This window comes from Pristiophorus japonicus, chromosome 18 (assembly GCF_044704955.1).
Source record: "Pristiophorus japonicus isolate sPriJap1 chromosome 18, sPriJap1.hap1, whole genome shotgun sequence".
NCBI classification, from domain to species: Eukaryota; Metazoa; Chordata; class Chondrichthyes; family Pristiophoridae; genus Pristiophorus; species Pristiophorus japonicus.
The window spans coordinates 105,868,608-105,890,663 of NC_091994.1; the positions used below are offsets into that span (position 1 = coordinate 105,868,608).

The 22,056-nt window shown below is 46.6% G+C and overlaps 1 protein-coding gene across 1 annotated transcript in view; it reads right to left on the reverse strand.

The window, feature by feature from the left end:
- The window catches only part of plekhn1 (pleckstrin homology domain containing, family N member 1), a 55,742-nt gene extending 35,058 nt beyond the window's left edge, over positions 1–20,684 (reverse strand). The window contains exons 1-6 of the mRNA XM_070861032.1: positions 20,614–20,684; positions 18,033–18,153; positions 12,483–12,629; positions 8,480–8,560; positions 6,945–7,029; positions 4,301–4,440 (exon numbers count right to left, since the gene is read on the reverse strand). Coding sequence (XP_070717133.1) covers positions 4,301–4,440; positions 6,945–7,029; positions 8,480–8,560; positions 12,483–12,629; positions 18,033–18,153; positions 20,614–20,684 — 645 coding nt within the window. The remainder of the gene's footprint in view (positions 1–4,300; positions 4,441–6,944; positions 7,030–8,479; positions 8,561–12,482; positions 12,630–18,032; positions 18,154–20,613) is intronic.
- Between the last annotated feature and the right edge of the window lie 1,372 nt (positions 20,685–22,056).

A 22,056-nucleotide genomic window follows, 5' to 3' on the forward strand; every position in this document is an offset into this window, starting at 1 on the left:
TCTATAGATAGCATAAACTTCATGTTAATGTGTAACTGATTGAATGCTCTGCTAACAATTAGCAATGAGTTGAGTCACATAACAAACCAGTCTAATATGCCCCTTAACAACAACAACAACTCCTATTGATATAGCGCCTTTAAAGCAGTGAAACGTCCCAAGACGCTTCACAGGAGTATTATGAGACAAAAGTTTTGACACCGAGCCACATAAGCAGAAATTAGGGCAGGCTTGGTCAAAGAGGTAGGTTTTAAGGAGCGTCTTGAAGGAGGAAAGAGAGGCAGAGAGGCGGAAAGATTAGGCAGGGGTTCCAGAGATTGGGGCACGGCCACCAATGGTTGAGCGATTATAATCAGGGAAGCTCAAGAGGGCAGAATTAGAGGAGCGCAGACATCTCGGGGAGTTGTGGGGCTGAGGGAGATTACTGAGATAGGGAGGGGCGAGGGCCATGGAGAGATTTGAAAACAAGGATGAGAATTTTGAAATTGAGGCGTTCCTTAATAGGGAGCCAATGTAGATTAGTGAGCCCAGGGGTGATGGGTGAGCGGGACTTGGTGCGAGATAGGACCCGGGCAGCTGAGTTTTGGATCAGCTCTAGTTTACGTAGGGTAGAATGTGGGACGCCAGCCAGGATTGTGTTAGAATAGTCAGGTCTAAAGGTAACAAAGGCATGGATGAGGGTTTCAGCAGCGGAGCTGAGGCAAGGGGCAGAGACGGGTTAATGTAAGGATAACGGGGTTACTACAGGGAAGAATGGGGCAGCTAGATAGTGTCAACTTGCTCAGTTGGTAATATTCAGAATCAGAAGGTTGTCAAAGGGAGTTATCCCTCAATCAACAACACTAAATAGCAGATTATCTGGTCATTGTCATCATTGCTGTTTGTGGGAGCTTGCTGTGCGCAAATTGGCTGCCACGTTTCCCACATTACAACAGTGACTACACTCCAAAAGTACTTCATTGGCTTTAATGCGCTTTGAGATGTCCGGTGGTCGTGAAAGGCGCTATAGAAATCCAAGTCTTTCTTTTAAAGTATTAGTGGTATCGAAATCTACTTAAACGACTTCTTTACAATTTCTCAAATCCCAAGTTCAATAGCGGGCAAGGAAAGAAGATCGTCCAATGACGACGCACCTGTAATAAAGCTACTTTAGCACTTCTCGAGGGGCTAACTCGTCATGTAACCATGGTAACTGATGGAAAGTTCTGTAATCCTAGCTGTGAAGGCCTAATACTTATGCTTAAAGGCTCCACAAAATAATGTGGAGATAAGTCCAAGTTACCCCCAGGGAACAGTCTGTTGAAAGGAATTATAGACCGGTCAGCCTGACCTCAGTAGTGGGTAAAATGATGGAATCAATTATTAAGGATGTCATAGCAGCGCATTTGGAAAAAGGTGACATGATAGGTCCAAGTCAGCATGGATTTGTGAAAGGGAAATCATGCTTGACAAATCTTCTGGAATTTTTTGAGGATGTTTCCAGTAAAGTGGACAAGGGAGAACCAGTTGATGTGGTATATTTGGACTTTCAGAAGGCTTTCGACAAGGTCCCACACAAGAGATTAATGTGCAAAGTTAAAGCACATGGGATTGGGGGTAGTGTGCTGACGTGGATTGAGAACTGGTTGTCAGACAGGAAGCAAAGAGTAGGAGTAAATGGGGACTTTTCAGAATGGCAGGCAGTGACGAGTGGGGTACCGCAAGGTTCTGTGCTGGGGCCCCAGCTGTTTACATTGTACATTAATGATTTAGACGAGGGGATTAAATGTAGTATCTCCAAATTTGCGGATGACACTAAGTTGGGTGGCAGTGTGAGCTGCGAGGAGGATGCTATGAGGCTGCAGAGTGACTTGGATAGGTTAGGTGAGTGGGCAAATACATGGCAGATGAAGTATAATGTGGATAAATGTGAGGTTATCCACTTTGGTGGTAAAAACAGAGAGACAGACTATTATCTGAATGATGACAGATTAGGAAAAGGGGAGGTGCAACGAGACCTGGGTGTCATGGTACATCAGTCATTGAAGGTTGGCATGCAGGTACAGCAGGCGGTTAAGAAAGCAAATGGCATGTTGCCCTTCATAGCGAGGGGATTTGAGTACAGGGGCAGGGAGGTGTTGCTACAGTTGTACAGGGTCTTGGTGAGGCCACACCTGGAGTATTGTGTACAGTTTTGGTCTCCTAACTTGAGGAAGGACATTCTTGCTATTGAGGGAGTGCAGCAAAGATTCACCAGACTGATTCCCGGGATGGTGGGACTAACCTATCAAGAAAGACTGGATCAACTGGGCTTGTATTCAATGGAGTTCAGAAGAATGAGAGGGGACCTCATAGAAACGTTTAAAATTCTGACGGGTTTAGACAGGTTAGATCCAGGAAGAATGTTCCTGATGTTGGGTAAGTCCAGAACCAGGGGTCACAGTCTAAGGATAAGGGGTAAGCCATTTAGGACCGAGATGAGGAGAAACTTCTTCACCCAGAGAGTGGTGAACCTGTGGGATTCTCTACCACAGAAAGTAGTTGAGGCCAATTCACTAAATATATTCAAAAAGGAGTTAGATGAAGTCCTTACTACTCAGGGGATCAAGGGATATGGCGAGAAAGCAGGAATGGGGTAATGAAGTTTCATGTTCAGCCATGAACTCATTGAATGGCGGTGCAGGCTAGAAGGGCTGAATGGCCTGCTCCTGCACCTATTTTCTATGTTTCTAAGCCACCGGTCCTGAAAGGCTCACGCTTCCCAATATAAAGAGATGCTGTACCTCAGGGTCTAGCATACATTCCACTTGACCCTTCACACACACAAGCATATGGAGACCTTTCTCCTGAAAGCTCCATCCTCTATTGTTCGGACTTTTCCAGCAGAATTCAAAATGAGTGTATGATCTGCGATAAACTGTTGGTGCCATAAGTAAATTAATGTCAGCACTTATCCGTAGCAAGGTTCCTGTATGGAATTCGGTTTTTACTGTGTCACGGGATGTGGGCATCGCTGGCAAGGCTGGCATTTATTGCCCATCGCTAATTGCCCTTGAGAAGGTGGCGGTGAGCTGCCTTCTTGAACCGCTGCAGTCCCATGTGGTGAAGGTGCTCCCACAGTGCTGTTAGGGAGGGAGTTCCAGGATTTTGACCCAGCGACGATGAAGGAACGGCCGATATATTTCCAAGTCAGGATGGTGTGTGACTTGGAGGGGAACTTGGAGGTGGTGGTGTTCCCAAGCGCCTGCTGCCCTGGTCTTTCTAGGGGATAGAGGTCGTGGGTTTGGGAGGGGCTGCCGAAGAAGTCTTGGTGGCATGTCACCCCTCGTGATATCACTGGGCTGTCAGCGTCTGTTGCCAGAGCCCCAATGCCTGCCCTCTAGCTGAACCTCTCTCAATCTTCAGCTCATGGCAAAGGGAGAGTGAGAGGGAGGTGCGGGTTGTTGCTTTGCTGAATGATTGATGCCTGCTCACCTGAGCCCCCGGCAAACCTTGTTGAGCAAAGTGCGGAGGTCGGCAAAGCAGCAGCACATGTCATTCTTCATCAGCAGCCCGCTGAAGGAGAGGCGTGAGCCTTACTCCAAGCTGATCTCTGTTTAACACATTGTAGCAAGGGAGTATCATTATCATCATAGGCAGTCCCTCGGAATCGAGGAAGACTTGCTTCCACTCTAAAAATGAGTCTTTAGGTGGCTGAACAGTCCAATACGAGAGCCACAGTCCCTGTCACAGGTGGGACAGATAGTCGTTGAGGGAAAGGGAGGGTGGGACAGGTTTGCCACACGCTCTTTCCGCTGCCTGCGCTTGGTTTCTGCATGCTCTCGGCGATGAGACTCGAGGTGCTCAGCGCCCTCCCGGATGCACTTCCTCCACTTAGGGCGGTCTTTGGCCAGGGATTCCTAGGTGTTGGTGGGGATGTTGCACTTTATCAGGGAGGGCTTTGAGGGTGTCCTTGTAACGTTTTCTCTGCCCACTTTTGGCTCGCTTGCCGTGAAGGAGTTCCAAGTAGAGCGCTTGCTTTGGGAGTCTCGTGTCTGGCATGCGGACAATGTGGCCCGCCCAGCGGAGCTGATCAAGTGTGGTCAGTGCTTCAATGCTGGGGATGTTGGCCTGGTCGAGGACGCTAACGTTGGTGCATCTGTCCTCCCAGGGGGTTTGTAGGATCTTGCAAGGGAGCAATCAGATTAATGATTAGCAGGGGTAGAAAGATCCATCGCGTCTCTTTCTCCTTTTTACTCACAGCCACTCTATCACTTCACCTAACCCCCAGAAGGAAATATCGCTCAGATGTTTTTAACAAGGCAGTCGGAAGTAGACTTACATTGAGCTCCCTGCATGTTTGTACCCGAGGTGTATCGACAATCTTGCTGTTCATTTGTCTCTGCTTGTTGAGATAATAAAGCCACTCCTTTACCGCACATTCCGTCGAACAGTAAACCGTAAAGGGATGTAACAGTGGCCCTGCAGAAATAATAAGCAAAAGGTTGCAATTGCCAATCTCTGTAAAGCTAAAACCCTCCGAGATCTCTGCGCTCCTCCAATTTTGGCCTCTTGCGCATCTCTGATTTTCATCGCTCTACCATCGGTGGTCGTGCCTTCAGCCGTCTCGGCCTTAAGCTCTGGAACTCCCTTCCTAAACCACGCCTCCTCTCTACCTCTCTTTCCTCCTTTAAGATGCTGCTTAAAACCTACCTCTTTGACCAAGCTTTTTTTTGTCCTAATATCGCCTTATGTGGCTCAGTGTCAAAATTTGACTGATAACACTCCTGTGAAGCACCTTGGGACATTTTACCATGTTAAAGTCGCGACTGCAGTGTCAACTGTGGCTCAGTGGGCAGCACCCTTGCCTCTGAGTCAGAAGGTTGTGAGTTCAAGTCCCACTCCAGGAACTTGAGCCACAAAAATCTAAGCTGGCACTCCCAGTGCAGTGCTGAGGGAGTGCTGCACTGTCAGAGGTGCTGTCTTTCGGATGAGAGGTTAAACCGAGGCCCCGTTTGCTCTCCCATGGCACTATTTTGAAGAAGAGCAGGGAAGTTATCCTCAGTGTCCTGGTCAATATTTATCCCTCAATCAACATCACTAAAGCAGATTAACTGGTCATTATCACATTGCTGTTTGTGGGAGCTTGCTGTGCGCAAATTGGCTGCCACTTTTCCCACATTACAACAGTGACTACACTCCAAAAGTACTTCATTGGCTGTAAAGCGCTCTGAGACGTCTGGTGGTTGTGAAAGGCGCTATAGAAATGCAAGTCTTTCTTCCTTTGCAGCCAAGTTCTAAACGTTGGATTGCCTGGGAACTAAACTTTGAATTATTTTACTCTCATCTAGCCTGCCTAATATTAAATTGGAAGACAGTAAGTGCGGTCTTGTGAATGCTTCCTTATCCCTGGGCATGAGAGTGCCACAGCAAGAGGCAGTATAACTCAGTATAACTATGAGTGAGGAGCGAGGTTAAGCTAAATTTCTATGAGTAATTGAGTCTATGGCATCTTTTAAGGGAAAAGTAGATAATCATTTGAAGCAGAGAAGACACAGAGCTATGTGGAGGGAGCAGGGAAGTGGGATTAGTTTGGAATTGCTCCAGCAAAGAGCTGGCACAGACACAACGGACCGATGGCCTCCTTCGGCTCTATAAACTTCTCTGGGTGTGAATTGTGTGCTCATGGTGTTGTTCTGAGACCCATGTTTGTTGTATAACTGGCCCCTGAAGTTGCAGCATCTTCTTTGAATAACAGAAACTTTGCAATCTTGCCCTATTTTTGCAGTGTGCCTGCCGTCAACAAAGAGTTAATTACTGATAGACTGCCAAGTCTGCTAGCGAGTTACTGAACAGCTAGAAGTATCTGATCTACAGGTTAATGGATCCCATGACAGATTACAAGACCCAAATCTCAATGAGGAGCCCAAATGACACTGTAAACAGCAAGGGCAGAGCTCAAGTGGTTTAGAACTATCGTCCGAATCCGGGGATAAGATCCCAGCCTCAGCTCACTCCCAAGTATCATTTCTGTTAAAGTTAGTATATCCACCTGTAATGTATGCACCTGTGAGTGTGCTCTCGGGTTGGTTGAGCTGTTGAGTTGGGAGTGGCTTAGCCAGTCACGTGCTGTTCACAAGACTCAATAAAACCCCAGCCAGTTGGGTTCAGGAGATCCACGATGAGGCAGGTGGTTGTGAGCCTGGTGAATGAACTGGTAATGTGTAGTGTGATTGTTAAACCTTTGCTAATAAACCAACTAGTTCTTACTAGAAGTGTGTTGCTATGAATTCTTAAGAACCCATGAAGCAAATACATTATACCACCCAGGATCAATATTCCGACCATTGGCAAAGACTGTCATGGTCAACACCAACACGCGATGCTCGGTGTATTTGATACATCATGAGACACTCACTGAGGAGTAATGATCTTGACGTAATCACGACAAGTATATTGACTGATAAGCTCTACTTGATTACCAGACACTTCATGTATATGTGCATAAGAACTTTTGAGATAGAAATACAGTTTTGGTCTCCGTATTTAAGGAGACTTGCAGTTCAGAGAAGGTTCACTCAGTTGGTTCCGGAGATGAGGGGGTTGACTTACGAGGAAAGGTTGAGGAGAGAGGAGGGTGAAGGGGTGAGGAGAGAGGAAGGGATAAAGGACGAGGAAGGGAAGGGGAGAAGGGAGGGAGAGAAGTTGAGGAGGGAGGAAGGGAAGAGGAGAGTGGAAGGACGAGAGGAAGGATGAAAAAGAAAAAAATAAATGTTCAGTGAACAGAAATTTAAAAAGGGAAAACGAAGGACAGCATTGGTAAAAAATCCAATTGTTCATTAAACGGAAACTTGTCACATAAATCTTGTGACAATTGTGATCTTCAATGAATGGATCTACACGTCAATATTAAATGATTTTTGGTTGTAAAAGATAAACAGAAATGACATTTTAACCAGACCATTTAGGGTAGGTTTGCTACATACCTGTAATTTGAAATGCACAGCTCTGCTCTGAGTTGCTGCTGCTTTCCATGTTATGTACTGTAATTCCTGCTAAGGGGAGCATGCCCTATACACAGAAAGCAGAAGATATGATTACATATATTGCATACTGCTGTGTTCGTGAGTTACCCCATTCATAATTAAAGGCCCTTCCACCATGGAATGGCACTGTGCAACATTGGTGTGAAAGAGCTTCGCACGCTTGTCTGAAATTCCTTTGTCTGGCTATTTTACATCAACTCATGTGTTCATTAATATCTTGCAGGACAATGTCAAGGTCCTTCAGGATGATGAATGTAAGCGACAGGTTGCTCAGAGAGACGATGGAGGAGACAGGGGGGAATAGAGGAGCTTTATTTCCATTTCAGAGCACATATTGGAAAATCACACACCCCGAGCCCCATTAAAAAGAATGAACCATGCACCGAGGGGGCGAACAATTCCTTAATGTGTGCTCCCAGCGTGCAACAGCAGCGTTGAAGTGGGAATTCTTCCCCCCGCCCCCCACCCCCTTCTCGCAATGTCAGGAAATTCAAGAGGCAGCGACTGAGGGGCAATGGTACTTTTAAACCTTGGGATTGGTTGAACGGAACACAATGAGGTCTCCGCCTCTCCTGTATGTTCTTATCTTTGGGCACAGTGGCCGATTTGATGGATGTACGGAAATTGAATCCCAATGAAAATGAATTTATAATCCAGTGAAATGAAAATATCAGGATTATAAAGTTATACACAGAATGAGCTGACCCTACAGTGCAGTGCTCAGGGAGCGCTGCACAGTCGGAGGTTCCTGTCTCGTCTGCTCTCTCAGGTGCATGTAAAAGATCCCATGGCATTATTGTGAACAAGAGCAGGGGCGCTATCCCCGGTGTGTCCTAGGCCAATATTTATCCCTCAACCAACATCACAAAAGACAGATTATCTGGTCATTATCACATTACTGTTTGTGGGAGCTTGCTGTGCGCAAATTGGCTGCCGCATTTCCCACATTACAACAGTGTCTACACTCCACAAGTACTTCATTGGTTTGAGATTGTGAAAGGCGCTCTTTAACTCAATGCCCACAGGATGTGTCTATGCTCCAGTACTGCAGGATGATGAGTTTAAGTTGAAAGAGAAGGTTGAAGGGTGATCTAAAGGTCTTTAAAATTATGAAAGGTTTTGATGGAGTGGATACAGAGAAAATGGTTCCACTTGTGGAGAAGGACAAAACTAAAGCCATCAATATAAGACAGTCACCAAGAAATCCAATGGGGAATTCCGAAGAAACTTCTTTACCCAAAGCGTGGTGAGAATGTGGAACTCACTACCACAGGGAGTGGTTGAGGCGAATAGTATCGATGCATTTAAGGGGAGGCTAGACAAGCATATGAGGGAGAAGGAAAGAGAGGGTTATGCTGATAGAGTTAGATGAGGAAAGACGGGAGGAGGCTCGAGTGGAGCATAAACGCCGGCATGGACTGGTTGGGCCGAATGGCCTGTTTCTGTGTCGTATATCCTGTGTAAGTTAGAGTTACCTGGTAAGTGAAGCCACGGAAATCATCAGAGAGAATAAGCAGGTGGTTTTGGAATAGCGCCAAACATCTGTTGTTTATATCCTACAATAAGAGATACAAAATTCCTTTATTAGCTGTTCAGGGTTATATCAGAACATAAGCAGTGAATAAATATCCATACACATGGCCAGACACAACGGACTTTGGTTAGTTATTGTTTTCTGTCCCTACCACAAACTCCATTCCCTAGCCACCGACTCCATCCCTCTCCCCAGCTTCAGAGGCTAAACCAGACTGTTCACAACCTTGGTGTCATACTTGACTCTAAAATACGATTCCAGCCACAGATCCGCAGCATAGCTAAAACTGCCTGTTTCCATCTCCGTAACATCGCCCGTCTCCACCCCTGCCTCAACTCATCCGCTGCTGAAGCCCTCATTCATGTCTTTGTTACCTCTAGATTTGACTATTCCAATGCACTCCTGGCTGTCCTCCTATGTTCCACCCTACATAAACTTGAGGTGATCCAAATCTTGGCTGCCCATGTCCTAACTCGCACCAAGTCCCGTTCACCCATCACCCCCTGTGCTCACTGACCTACATTGGCTCCCGGTTCAAAATTCTCATCCTTGTTTTCAAATCCCTCCATGGCCCTCGCCCCTCCCTATCTCTGTAATCTCCTCCAGCCCCACAACCCCCCCCGAGATGTGTGCACTCCTCAAATGCTGCCCTCTTAAGCATCCCTGATTATAATCGTTCAACCATCGGTGGCCGTGCCTTCAGCTACCTGGGCCCCAAGCTCTGGAACTCCCTCCCTAAACCTCTCCGCCTCTCTATCCTCCTTTAAGACGTTCCTTTAAACCGACCTCTTTGACCCAGCTTTCGGTCACCCGCCCTAATTTCTCCTTATGCGGCTCGGTGTCAAAAATGTTTATCTCATAATACACCTGTGAAGCCCCTTGGGACGTTTTACTACGTTAAAGGTGCTATATATATATACACAAGTTGTTGTTGTTGTAGATGCCCATTTTAACGGAAACCGAGAGAATGTGTTTCTCTGGAATTAATGGGCCAACAACATTCCACTCTTAAAAATCACACGTTCTAAACTTACCCATTCCCACAATTCTGCTACTGGATCATTAATTATAGCGAGCAGCCAGGCACTGGCTCATAGCCTTTGTTAATGGACGTATTCCAGGCCCTCACCAGTAGCTAGTTACCCGGGTCTTACTGCTGGTAGCCAATAGTTATCTTGCTGCAGTGACACGACCCGCCATCCCCAACGTATTCAGATATTTCTGTTTTCATCTGGTTGTGCTCTTTAGTTATTGCCAGATAACGCAGGGTGGAAAGTCTGGCTGGCAGCCAAGCTCCAACTGGAGAAAAAAAATAAACACGACCTGCAGACATTGTCGACGATTCCAACGCACTCCTGGCTGGCCTCCCATCTTCCACCCTCCATAAAATTGAACTCATCCAAAACTCGGCTGCCCCGTGTCCTAACATGCACCAAGTCCCGATCACTCAACACCCCTGCTGTGCTCGCTGACCTAAATTGGCTCCCGGTTAAGCAACGGCTCCATTTCATAATTCTCATTCTCGTTTACAAATCCCTCCATAGCCTCGCCCCCTCCCTATCTCTATAATCTCCTCCAGCCCCCGAAATATCTACACTCTTTCAAATCTGGCCTCTTGCGCATTCCTGATTATAATCGCTCCACCAGTAGCAGCTCTGCCTTCAGCTGCCTGGACCCGAAGCTCTGGAACTCCCTTCCTAAACCTCTCTGCTTCTCTACCTCTCTTTCTTCCTCACGACGCTCCTTAAAACCTACCTCTTTGACCAAGCCTGTCCTAATATCGTCTTGTGTGGCTTGGTATCAAATTTTGTTTAATAACGCTCCTTTGAAGCACCTTGGGATGTTTTATTACGTTAAAGGTGCTAGATAATTTCAAGTTGGTGTTGTTGACCTTTGCAAAAAGACCAATGGCTTTGAAAATCTAAAACTTGTGACACCTTTCAGCAACATCCTAAAGCACTTCACATAGAACAAATTACATTGGTTACATGAGTAAATACAGCAGCCATTTTTTACCCAGGAATAACCAGTTCACTTTTTGGGGGGAATAAGGGAGAAATGTTGGTGTAGATGACTCTCTGCTCTTTTTCGAATGGTGACCTGAGATTTTCAACATCCATTTAAACATCGGAACAGGTCCTCAGCACTGCACTGAAAAAGTGCAACATCCCCACTGACACCTGGGAGTCCCAGGCCAAAGACCGCCCTAAGTGGAGGAAGTGCATCCGGGAGGGCACTGAGCTCCGCGAGTCTCATCGCCGAGAACATGCAGAAAACAAGCGCAGGTAGCGGAAGGAGCGTGCGGCAAACCAGTCCCACCCTCCCTTTCCTTCAACGACTGTCTGTCCCACCTGTGGACGGGACTGTGGTTCTCGTATTGGACTGTTCAGCCACCTAAGGACTCAGTTTAAGAGTGGAAGCAAGTCTTCCTCGATTCCAAGGGACTGCCTGTGATGATGATGATGATGATGATAAAGTGGCAGTCCGGTTACACACTCAGATCAGAAAATAACATTTCGGGATACGTTAGATGAATAATTTGAGACATGCCATGTGGTGAGTGTCACATACTCGGGAGCAAAAGGTGACTTTGGATCGATGGTTCTCAAAGCTCTCCACCACTGGAGTTTTCCTCACCTCATGTCTGGGCCTGTTGAAGACTAATTGCTAGAGATTGATGGCTGTGATGTGTCAGCAACTCCATTATCGTCGTATCATGAGACGAGCAGGATGGTCGAAGGCGAACTAGATGGACCTTGGTGTTTTTTTCATCTAGCAATTCCTATGCTCCTAAATCCTGGAGTGGCGTTTGAAGCCACTATCTTCTGAGTCGGGAAAGAGCGCTCCCAACTGAGTAAAACTGCTAAAGTAACAGCAATTTACTTGCACAGTACTTCTTGCAATTTAGCATGCTATATTCGCTGCTCACGATGCAGTCTTCTCCACATTGGGGAGACCAAACGCAGATTGGGTGAACACTTTGCGGAACACCTCCGTTCAGTCTGTGACCCCGAGCTTCCGGTCGCCTGCCCCCTTAATTCCTCGTTCCACTCCCACTCTCACCTCTCCGTCCTCGGCCTCCTGCACTGTTCCAACGGAGCTCAACGCAAGCTCGAGGAACAGCACCTCATATTTCGATTAGGCAAAGTTAAGTCTGTAATGTACTTATGAATGACTCCACGAGGCAATGCGTTGTACTCAAACTGTAGTGACCTTGGTCCTTCATTCGTAACTCCAGAGTGAGGCAGCCGCCAGGGCAGGAAACCCCCGTCTCCACCAGTTGCACCCTCTAGTGGTGCCAGCATAGTATATACACAGTGTAAACCTTATTCATAGTACATCAGGTAAACAAATCTCCATCTTATGCAACTATAAAGTGACGACACAGAGAGTATATCTACAGTCTGCATATACAACAGGCACTTTACAGCCTTCTGGACTCAACATCGAGTTCAACAATTTCAGATCCTAACCTTTGCCCCTGTTTTTTCAGGCGGCAGCTGTTTATGGTTCTGCCATCCCATAAATCACTCCTGCCTTCCACCCAATCACAGACCGTCCCTTTTTTGTTCTTTCCGCCCCTCCCCCTTTCCCTGCCTCTACACTTGCTTAAAAACCTGTTACATCCCTAACTTTTTCCAGCGCTGACGAAGGGTCTCAGACCCGAAACATTGACGCGGTTTCTCTCTCCATGGACGCTGTCTGGCCTGCCGAATGTTTCCGTCTCTTTGCCTGTGATAAAGTAACAGGGCTGGGTTCGTGTGCCTTGCTATGAGTCTCTTTGTTCTGCTGCACCCCAGTGAGAACAGTCGGAGAATGGTTCGATCTGCAGCCACCCCCGATCTCCCAAGGGGCACCCCCAGTTATGAGGCCCTGTCGACAGCGTTGGTGAACTCGGCCCTGTGGGAAACATCTACACTCCGAGTAGTTAAGGAATTCCTCACCTTGGAGGGTTGACGGCTGATTTTAACCTTGGAGCCGTGAACCATTCTCCCTAGATCTTCCAGCTTCATCCCACTTTGCTCCCATTCCATGATGGGATTGTAGCGTAGTCTGTTTTCAATATCCGCTTTATCATTTCGCTTTGCTTCCTAATTGAAATATATAAAATAATCATGATTTATATTGCAGAAAAAAAAGACTTGCATTTCTATAGTGCCTTTCACGGCCACCGGACATCTTAAAGTGCTTTACAGCCAATGAAGTACTTTTGAAGTGTAGTCGCTGTTGTAATGTGGGAAACGCGGCAGCCAATTTGCGCACAGCAAGCTGCAACAAACAGCAATGTGATAATGACCAGGTCATCTGTTTTTGTGATGTTGGTTGAGGGATAAATATTGCCCTCAGGAAGCCCGGCAGCTCAAAGGGAGGCGAGGACATCAGCCTCCGATCTATCCGGTCTCTGATCTCACTCTCTCTCCAGCCTTTCCGATCCCTCCCTCCTCTGTGCTCCCCAGCTGTGGCCTGGTACCAAAGGCCTATCCTCCCGCCAGCCAGCAAGCCTCTCAATTTGCCAGGCTGCAGCCGGGAAATGGGGACAAGAAATGTTAATCGGGTCCCTGCCGTGAAATTCGGAGTGTGCTCACAGGTTTGTGGAGCTGTTGAGTTGAGAGTGGCTTAGCCAGTCACGTGATGTTCACAAGACTCAATAAAACCCCAGCCAGTTGGGTTTGGGGGATCCACGATGAGGCAGCTGGATGTGAGCCTGGTGGATGAACCGGTAATGTATCGTGTGATTGTTAAACCTTTTGCTAATAAACCAACTAGTTCTTAATAGCAATGTGTTGCTATGAATTCTTAAGCAAAGAACCCATGAAGCAAATACATTACAAATATGCTTTTCATTTTTTTCAGTTAATAAAAAAAACCCTCCTGCCTTTCTCGGGACAGAGGAGGAACAAGCACCCAGTGTGAAACGGATTAGCAAGTCTTGGAAGTAAAGCAGGTGCAGGTGTGGCAGGAATACTGGGGAACCATGCACAGAGTATTAGAGGCAAGACTGTTTTATAGCTTCAGCGCTAAATCCATATGGGCCCCGCCCGAATATAATTGGTGCAGCATCTGTTCAAGGCAAGCAGAACCACTGCTGAGACCAAGTGTGTTCCAGGCCTTGAACAGACTCTCTCCGTCCAGAGTTTGGCTGCAAACTTGCAAAGGGAGGCCCATCAATTGTTAGAGTTAAAACGGAAAACTGCTGGAAGCTGGAATGAAAAAAGAAAGACTTGCATTTCTATAGCGCCTTTCAAACTTCTCAAAGTTCTTTACAGCCAATTAAGTACTTTTTGAAGCGTAGTCACTGTTGTAATGTGGGAAACGCAGCAGCCATCTCGCGCACAGCAAGCTCCCACAAACAGCAATGTGATAATGACCAGATAATCTGTACTTAGTGATGTTGGTTGAGGGATAAATATTGGCCAGGACATCGAGGGAAACTGCGCTCCCCCCTGCTCTTCTTCGAAATAGCGCCGTGGGATCTTTTACGTAAACTTGAGAGGGGAGCTCAGTTTAACATCTCACCCGAAAGACGGAACCTCCGATTCACTACCTCCTTTTAGATGCTCCTTAAAACCTACCTCTTTGACCAAGCTTTTAGTCACCTGTCCTAATATCTCCTTATGTGGCTCGGTGTCAAATTTTGTTTTATAATACTCCTGAGAACCGCCTTGGGATTTTTTACTACGTTAAAGGCGCGATATAAATACAAGTTGTTGTTATTTATGCAGATTGTGAAATTGTGTGTTTGTTGCAAACACGTTTATGATGTTAGACAGTGAGCAGAGAACATCTCCCACTCCAGGGTTTATTCGCCAACTGGGAGGGCTCAATTGGACAATCGATACTTCCGTGTTTGCTTTTCAGTGTTACGAACAAAAATTACTGATTTAGAAATCATAAATAATTGACTCATGCATTCTGAAATCCAAAAAATGACTGACTAAAACTCAACAGTGTGACATAAGAACATAAGAAATAGGAGCAGGAGTCGGCCATTTGGCCCCCCTGAGCCTGCTCCGCCATTTAATAAGATCGTGGCTGATCTGATTTTGGCCTCAACTCCACCTCCCTGCCCACTCCCCATACCCCTTGACTGCCCGATCGTTCAAAAATCTGTCTATCTCCACCTTAAATATATTCAATGACCCAGTCTCCAGAGCTCTGTGGGATAAAGAATTCCACAGATTTACAGCTCTCTGAGAGAAGAAATTCCTCCTCATTTCCATTTTAATGGATGACCCCCTATTCTGAAACTGTGCCCCCTTGTTCTAGATTTACCCACGAGGGGAAACATCTTCTCTGTAGCTACCCTGTCGAACCCCCTCAGAATCTTATATGTTTCAATAATATCACCTCAGTCTTCTAAACTCCAATGAGTACAGGCCCAACCTGCTCAACCTTTCTTCATAAGACAACCGCCTCATCTCAAGAATCAACCTAGTGAACCTTCTCTGAATTGCCTCCAATGCAAGTATATCCCTCCTTTTAAATAAGGGGACCAAAATTGTATGCAGTACTCCAGGTGTAGTCTCACCAACAGTTGTAGCAGTACAATGGAAAGTCGTCCAGCTCTGCCTGTACCTCAGATCCCGGGAAAGAGACACGAGAGTATCTGTTTCATTGCGGACTTGCTGCACCAACACTGGATAGTTCATGTGCAGATGCAGCCTGGGGCTCGTGTTCACGACAGGAATTTTCTGAGAGAATAAAGGGCCGCGATTACCACGGCGATAGCTCAGGAGCTGGCACCATTTATTGCTGGGTAAAACCTGAGCTTTTACAGCAAGAGCGAACAGTGGTTTCACTGTCTCAGAAATAGGAACAAGGTAAAGCCATCAAGGATGGGTTGAGCCACCGGTTCCTCAGCGTAACTCTATATCATACGGCAAGCATGGCCTCGGGAGCTGTCTGATGTCACTCTCTCACCGGCTTGTTTTCAACAATAAGAGAGTTGAGGGTGTATTGTGTTACCAAGTATCACACTTAATAACTTGCATTTATATATAAAAGGCACCAAAGCCTTGCATTCACACAGCTTTCATCGAAACATCTTAAAGCACTTAATACAATGAATTAGCCCAGGGAGCAGTACTGCCCGCCAGTATAGACAGGTGCAGCAGTTATTATGGGCCAGCAGCGTTTCGCAAACAGCAATGGGGTGCATTTCCACTTAATCTGCGCTCAGCCAGAGCTTGCTGAGGGATATGTGTTGGCCGGACGCCCAGGAGAATCATAGAGTCGTACAGCACAGAAGGAGGCCATTCAGCCCATCGTGCCTGTGTCGGCTCTCTGAAAGAGCAATCCAATTGGCCTCACTTCTCCAATTCTTTCCCCGCAACCCTGCAATTTTTCCTCCCTTCAGCTCGTTGTCCAATTCCCTTTTGAAAGTTAGTATTTGAATCTGCTTCCAGATCATAACAGGTCGCTGTGTGAAAAGGATCTCCTCATGGTCTCTCTGGTTCTTTTGCCAATTACCTTAAATTTTTGTCCCCTAGTTACCGACCCTTCTGCCAGTGGAAGCCATTTTGCCCAATTTACTCTATCTAAACCCCTTCCAAAAGTGACATGGGATCTTCTACCTATACTTGAACCATCGCGACGATTAGTTTAAGGTCTCATTCAAAGGATCCACCTCTGAAAATGCATCCCTCCTTCAGCACTGCACTAAAGTATTGGCCTAGATTTTTTTTTATTCGGTCATGTGATGTGGGCATCGCTGGCAAGGCCATTGTTTATTGCCCATGGCTAATTGCCCTCGAGTAGGTGGTGATGAGCAGCCGTTTCTGAGGCGGTGACACTGGCTGAGCGCTGATTCTAACGCCGGGCGGTAGGTACTGCCTCAAACTGTGCAAAATTCAGTTTTGCCGCCCAAGGATGAGAGAGCGGCGCTAAAAGTGACGTTGAACACTCAACCTCGGGGGCCAAGGGAGCGGGAGCTCAGGAGGCCGACCACATTTCCCCACGGTCGGCTGCCGGCATGCGTGTTAAAAAAAAAAAATGAAAACGACAACGTTTCCAACACTTTCCCTACCCAGCCCCCCCCCACACTCACACTTCCCCACGGGTCCCATTAATACTAAAAAAAAATAAACATAAGCACGACCTTGACCCCTGGACGGCCCCCACCCCGGGATCTCCCGATGTCCCGCCACCTTCCCCAGGCTGTGCCGGTAAGGCCACCGTACTCACCGAATCTCGCGGCCGCGGCGGCAAGGGGGTCGCTGCACGTTCGATGACATCACCACGTGGATGGCGGCCGAGCGCGCAGCGGTACGTCTCGGCCTCGCCCCCCCCCCCCCCCCACCGTCCAACTAAATTTACCGTGAGCCCAGGAACCCGGTTGGCGCCGACGGTAAGCACTTAGCCGCCCCTCCCCGGCGGTAACCGGCGGCATAAGAAACCGAATTTTGATCCCTCGGTCCTAATTCACCTTCCCTTCTCAACCTTGGTGGTCCCCTGAGCCCTGGGCATTAGTCCTTCAGTAAGAATCCTATGCCCCGGCTAGTTTGTTGCCGACCATGAGTATGGGTGAGTCGCCTTGTGTTCTTTACACACCTCCAGCAAAGCCCTGCTACAGCATTGATACAAAGGGATAGTGTAAACACAGGGGGCAAACCGGTGTGTGGTGGGGCGTGGAGGGAGAGACAGGCTAATAATCCCAGTTACTGCGATATTGTGCCTGCATTGAGAGCATGTCTGTACGGAGATATGTTCATTTTTAATGATAACTACTTACGGATGAGACGTTACACTGAGCCACCCCCAGTCTGCTCTCTCGGGTGGGCATAGAAGATCCCACGGCACTATTTCGAAGCCAGCAGGGGAGTTATCCCCAGTGTGCTGGCCAATATTTATTCCCACATTCATCATCATCATTATAGGTAGTCCCTCGGAATTGAGAAAGACTTGCTCCCACTCTTAAATAGAGTCCTTAGGTGGCTGAACAGTCCAATAGGAGAACCACAGTCCCTATCACAGGTGGGACAGATAGTCATTGAGGGAAAGGGTAGGTGGGACTGGTTTGCCGCACGCTCTCTCCGCTGCATTACAGCAGCGACTACATTCAAAGAGTACTTCATTGGCTGTAAAGCGTTTTGAGACATCCGGTGGTCATGAAAGGCGCTATGTGAATAGAAGTCTTCCATTCTCAACCACTATCACTAAAACAGATAACTGGTCATTATCACATTGCTATTTGTGGTCGCGTGTTGTATGCAAATGGTCTGCCGTGACTCCTAAATTACTTCAAAAAGTACTGCAGTGGCTGTAAAGCGCTTTGGGACATCCTAAGATTATGAAAGGCGCTATAGAAATGCAAGTCTTTCCTTCTTACTGAAAGCACAGTGTCAATGAAAGGACTCAGATACGCCACTGTCACACAGTAAGGAGGCTAGCATTTATTTATTCCGCAGTGATATGAATCCATGCCTGTGTTATGATCACAGACATTTTAAAGTTGCGTGTCATGGTTTTTAACATTAGAAGGAATGGTATCTTACCTTCACTGAACGTGTTTGTGCCTGTGAGCTGACATAATCTTCATTCTGATCGGTTGCTGGCTCGTTTCGTGATTTGTCAACAATCTGCTGCTGTACTTGTTCCCTGAGAGAGAGAGACCGTAATCAAACTGATTTTTAAGTGATTGATGAACATACATTTCAGCACGCAAGTAATCTTCAAGCGTTCGGAAGCACGAGGCTGACCTGTGTTTTCCTAGAGCTGTGGCTCAGTGGGTAGCACACTTACCTCTGAGTCAGAAGGTTGTGGGTTCAAATCCCACTCCAGGGACTTGAGCACAAAAATCTAGGCTGACACTCCAGTGCAGTGCTGAAGGAGTGTTGGAGGTGCTGTCTTTCGGATGAGACATTCAACCGAGGTCAACATAACAAAAGCAGATTATCTGGTCATTATCACATTGCTGTTTGTTACTTGCATTTATATAGCACCTTTCACGACCACCTGATGTCACAGAGCGCTTTACAACCAATAAAACACTTTTTGAAGTGTAGGAAATGCGGCAGACAATTTGCACAGCAAGCTCCCACAAACAGTAATGTGATAACGATTAGATAATCTGTATTAGTGATGTTGTTTGAGGGATAAATATTGGCCAGGACACCAGAGAGAACTCCCTTGCTCTTCTTTGAAATAGAGCCATGGGATCTTTTACCCCCACCTGAGAGGGCAGACGGGGCCTCGGTTTAACATCTCATCTGAAAGACGGCACCTCCGACAGTGCAGCACCCTCTCAGCACTGCACTGGGAGTGTCAGCCTAGATTTTTGTGCAGAAGTCTCTGGAGTGGGACTTGAACTCACGACCTCCTGACTCAGAGGCGACTCAGCAGTGGAAGGAGAATCCAAAACAGCTTTCAAAAAGGGTTGTGGATAAATATTTCTAAAATAATAATTTTAAAGGGTATAGAGAAAAGGTCGGAGACAAAGTGGACTGCTCGTTCAAAGAGGCAGCACAGCTCATTAGGTCGAGTGGCCTTGCTAAGGTGTTGTGAAATGTGAGGATTCTAAGCGTGAGTGGAGATAATGTCTGAACGCCCATGAATGACATTCACTCATTGTCACTGCAACATCTGACTCGCCAGCAAGATTCTTTTCAGTCTTTACGGACAACATGAGGAGTTGAGCGTTACATTTATTAGAATAATTCGCAATTGGGTGAGGCATGCCTCTGGTCACAGACACTAACAAGAAACTGTGATCAAGAGATGGAAGAATGGGATTCTGTACGTTGCTCCATTGTATAATAAATGAGAACTGATTCTATTAAAATAAATTGCATTATAATTGAATATGCATGAACTGCTCTGTGATTGCACATCAGAGAACCTCCCCCATTATAGCCACATCACTCCCACAACATTCTTCAGAAGCAATAATACTCCTAATGGTGTCGCAAAAACGGAACCTCTAAGCAAAGTCTCCACAGCTCAGCCACAATAGGAATGGTAATTGAAAACTCAAAGCGACTCAGTGGAGATCTTGGACTAAATAGCTGTTTAATTTTTTTGGGCAGTGCACTGGTAAAGTTCCTTTGCATATTGTCTTTTAAAAGAAAATTCATTCACAGGATGTGGGCATCGCTGGCAATTATTGCCCGTCTCTAATTGCCCTTGAGGAGGTGGCGGTGAGCCGACTTCTTGAACCGCTGCAGTTCCATGTGGTGAAGGTATTCCCACAGTGCTGACTTTGTCGTAGCGGATTGGTACAACTGAGTGGCTCGCTGGGCCATTTCAGAGTCAATCACATTGCTGTGGGTCTGGAGTCACATATCGGCCAGACCGGGTAAGGGCAGCAGATTTCCTTCCCTAAAGGACAGCAGTGAACCAGTTGGGTTTTTATGACAATTATGGTCACCATCTAATCCAGATTTATTTAATTAAAGGAATTTAAATTCTCCAGCTGCCATGGTGGGATTTGAACCCATGTCTACAGATTACTAGTTCAGTAAAATAACCACTGTGCTACCGTACCCCCAACATACTCATCAGCCCATTTAAAATAAGTGTGCACCCAGCAAATTGATCAGTGCGCTCCCAGAGAGCATTAAACCGCATGGTTGTGGGACTGTCCAACAGGAATTAGTCTAATCCAAAGGCTCATATATCAGTCGCTCCAGCTTATCTGGAGCGGTGATTCATTTACAGTCTTGTCACTCACTACTAATCATCGAGAATTCTGCACATTCTCCTGTCATTTCAAATTAACTTTCTTTTTAACAGCGTTTTACATTTAAAAACTGAAAAACCAGCTTTAAATCTTTATGCTGCCTTCGAACATAAAGGAATTAAAATCTAAGTTGTCCAAAGATTGCTATATTGTGAAACTTCAATGTATTAATAATTGCCCACTGCTGTTTAAGAAAGCATTTGTATCATCCATGCGTTTTAAGTACATTAAAACATTTAGTATATTAACAATGTCCGGTTGGGAGTTTTCTTCTATTTTACAATGTATACAGCTCAGTTTGACAGTAACCATTTCAGTTCAGCGCTAGTTAAAAGTTAGCTAAAGTTAAATGCTGGTGTTAACATATCGACACATTTTGTAGGTCTACGTACCATCCAGCTCTCGATCTTTTTCTCCTCTTCCTTGACTGATTCAAACTCTTTGAGATACAAGAGAAATTGCTGCCCATTCTGATCGAGAGGCTGTATCACCCAGGAGAAACTCCAAACTGATCGTGCAGTGCTGATGCTGGCTTGCTGCTGTGTGCTTAACTCACTCCCCATTTCCGCACTTTGAGTGAATGACTCCAGTGGGTGGGGCCTTGGAGAGTCAACCTGAGTCAAGCCTGACAGGTCGGTCAAAGGTCTTATTTTTCCCAGATAAATGAAACACCGAAATGCCTCAAAGGTAAACGAACCCAGAAGGAGGGTTGGTCGTGGGAAGAATTATTTCTGTGTGTGTTGTGGCTGGCTTGATTGTACAAGCCCGCTGTGTGTGCAGTCTGGGCAAAGTACCACCAGCAAGACTGTCAGCCAGAAGGGTGTTTATAATTGAACTGCCCTGTTTCGCAGGAGTCCATTTCTTCCCAGCAACTGATTTTGCTGAAAAAATACGTGTGAGTATGAAGTGAAGATTTAGACCCACTCAAATGTCACTAAAAGTAGCAAAGGGCAGGGAGCAGACTTCGGAGGTTATCGTTTCTGTTATGTTTGTAAACATTATCAATGTGTAAGACATGCCACCAGGGGGTGCACCTGTGGGAGACCCAAGGGTCACCTGCACACCTCGGGCAAGCGGGTATAAAAAGGCAGTCTACCATGCTGCTCCCTCACTCTGGAGTTACAATAAAGAGAACAAGGTCACAACAGTTTGAGCTTAAGATATACAGTCTTGTGGAGTTATTCTAAATGTAACAGTTTCATCCATGTGCTATTGTTAGCATGCTGGTCAGCTCACAACAAGGGCGGCAAGGAAAGACCACCAGGCTGTTCGAGCCCACCATACCTGCGGATCACAAAACCTTACGCACCAGTCACGCATCCCCTAGCAACGCTACTTTCTGACAGAGAGGTACAAAGCAGCTCAGCAAAAACAATCTCGGGACAACTTCTCCCCGACTCACTCAGGCAATCAAACAAAGCTGTAGGAATGCACAAACATTTGACCCCACCCCTCTGATCCTGCCGCGCTCCTTTTTAAAGGACGGCAGGATCTCTATATTAACCACTTGTCTCGGGGATTTGTTCCAATGGACGACGATTCTCCATGACAATAAATACTTGCTGCCGTCCAGCCTGACTCTTAGTCAGACACAGGCTCAGTGGGCAGCATCCTCGCCTCTGAGTCAGAAGGTCGTGAGTTCAAGTCCCACTCCAGAGACTTCAGCGCGAAAATCTAGGCTGACATTCTAGTGCAGTACTGAGGGAGTGCTGCACTGTCGGAGGGGCAGTACTGAGGGAGTGCTGCACTGTCGGAGGGGCAGTACTGAGGGAGTGCTGCACTGTCGGAGGGGCAGTACTGAGGGAGTGCTGCACTGTCGAAACGTTTTTACGCAGCGAGTG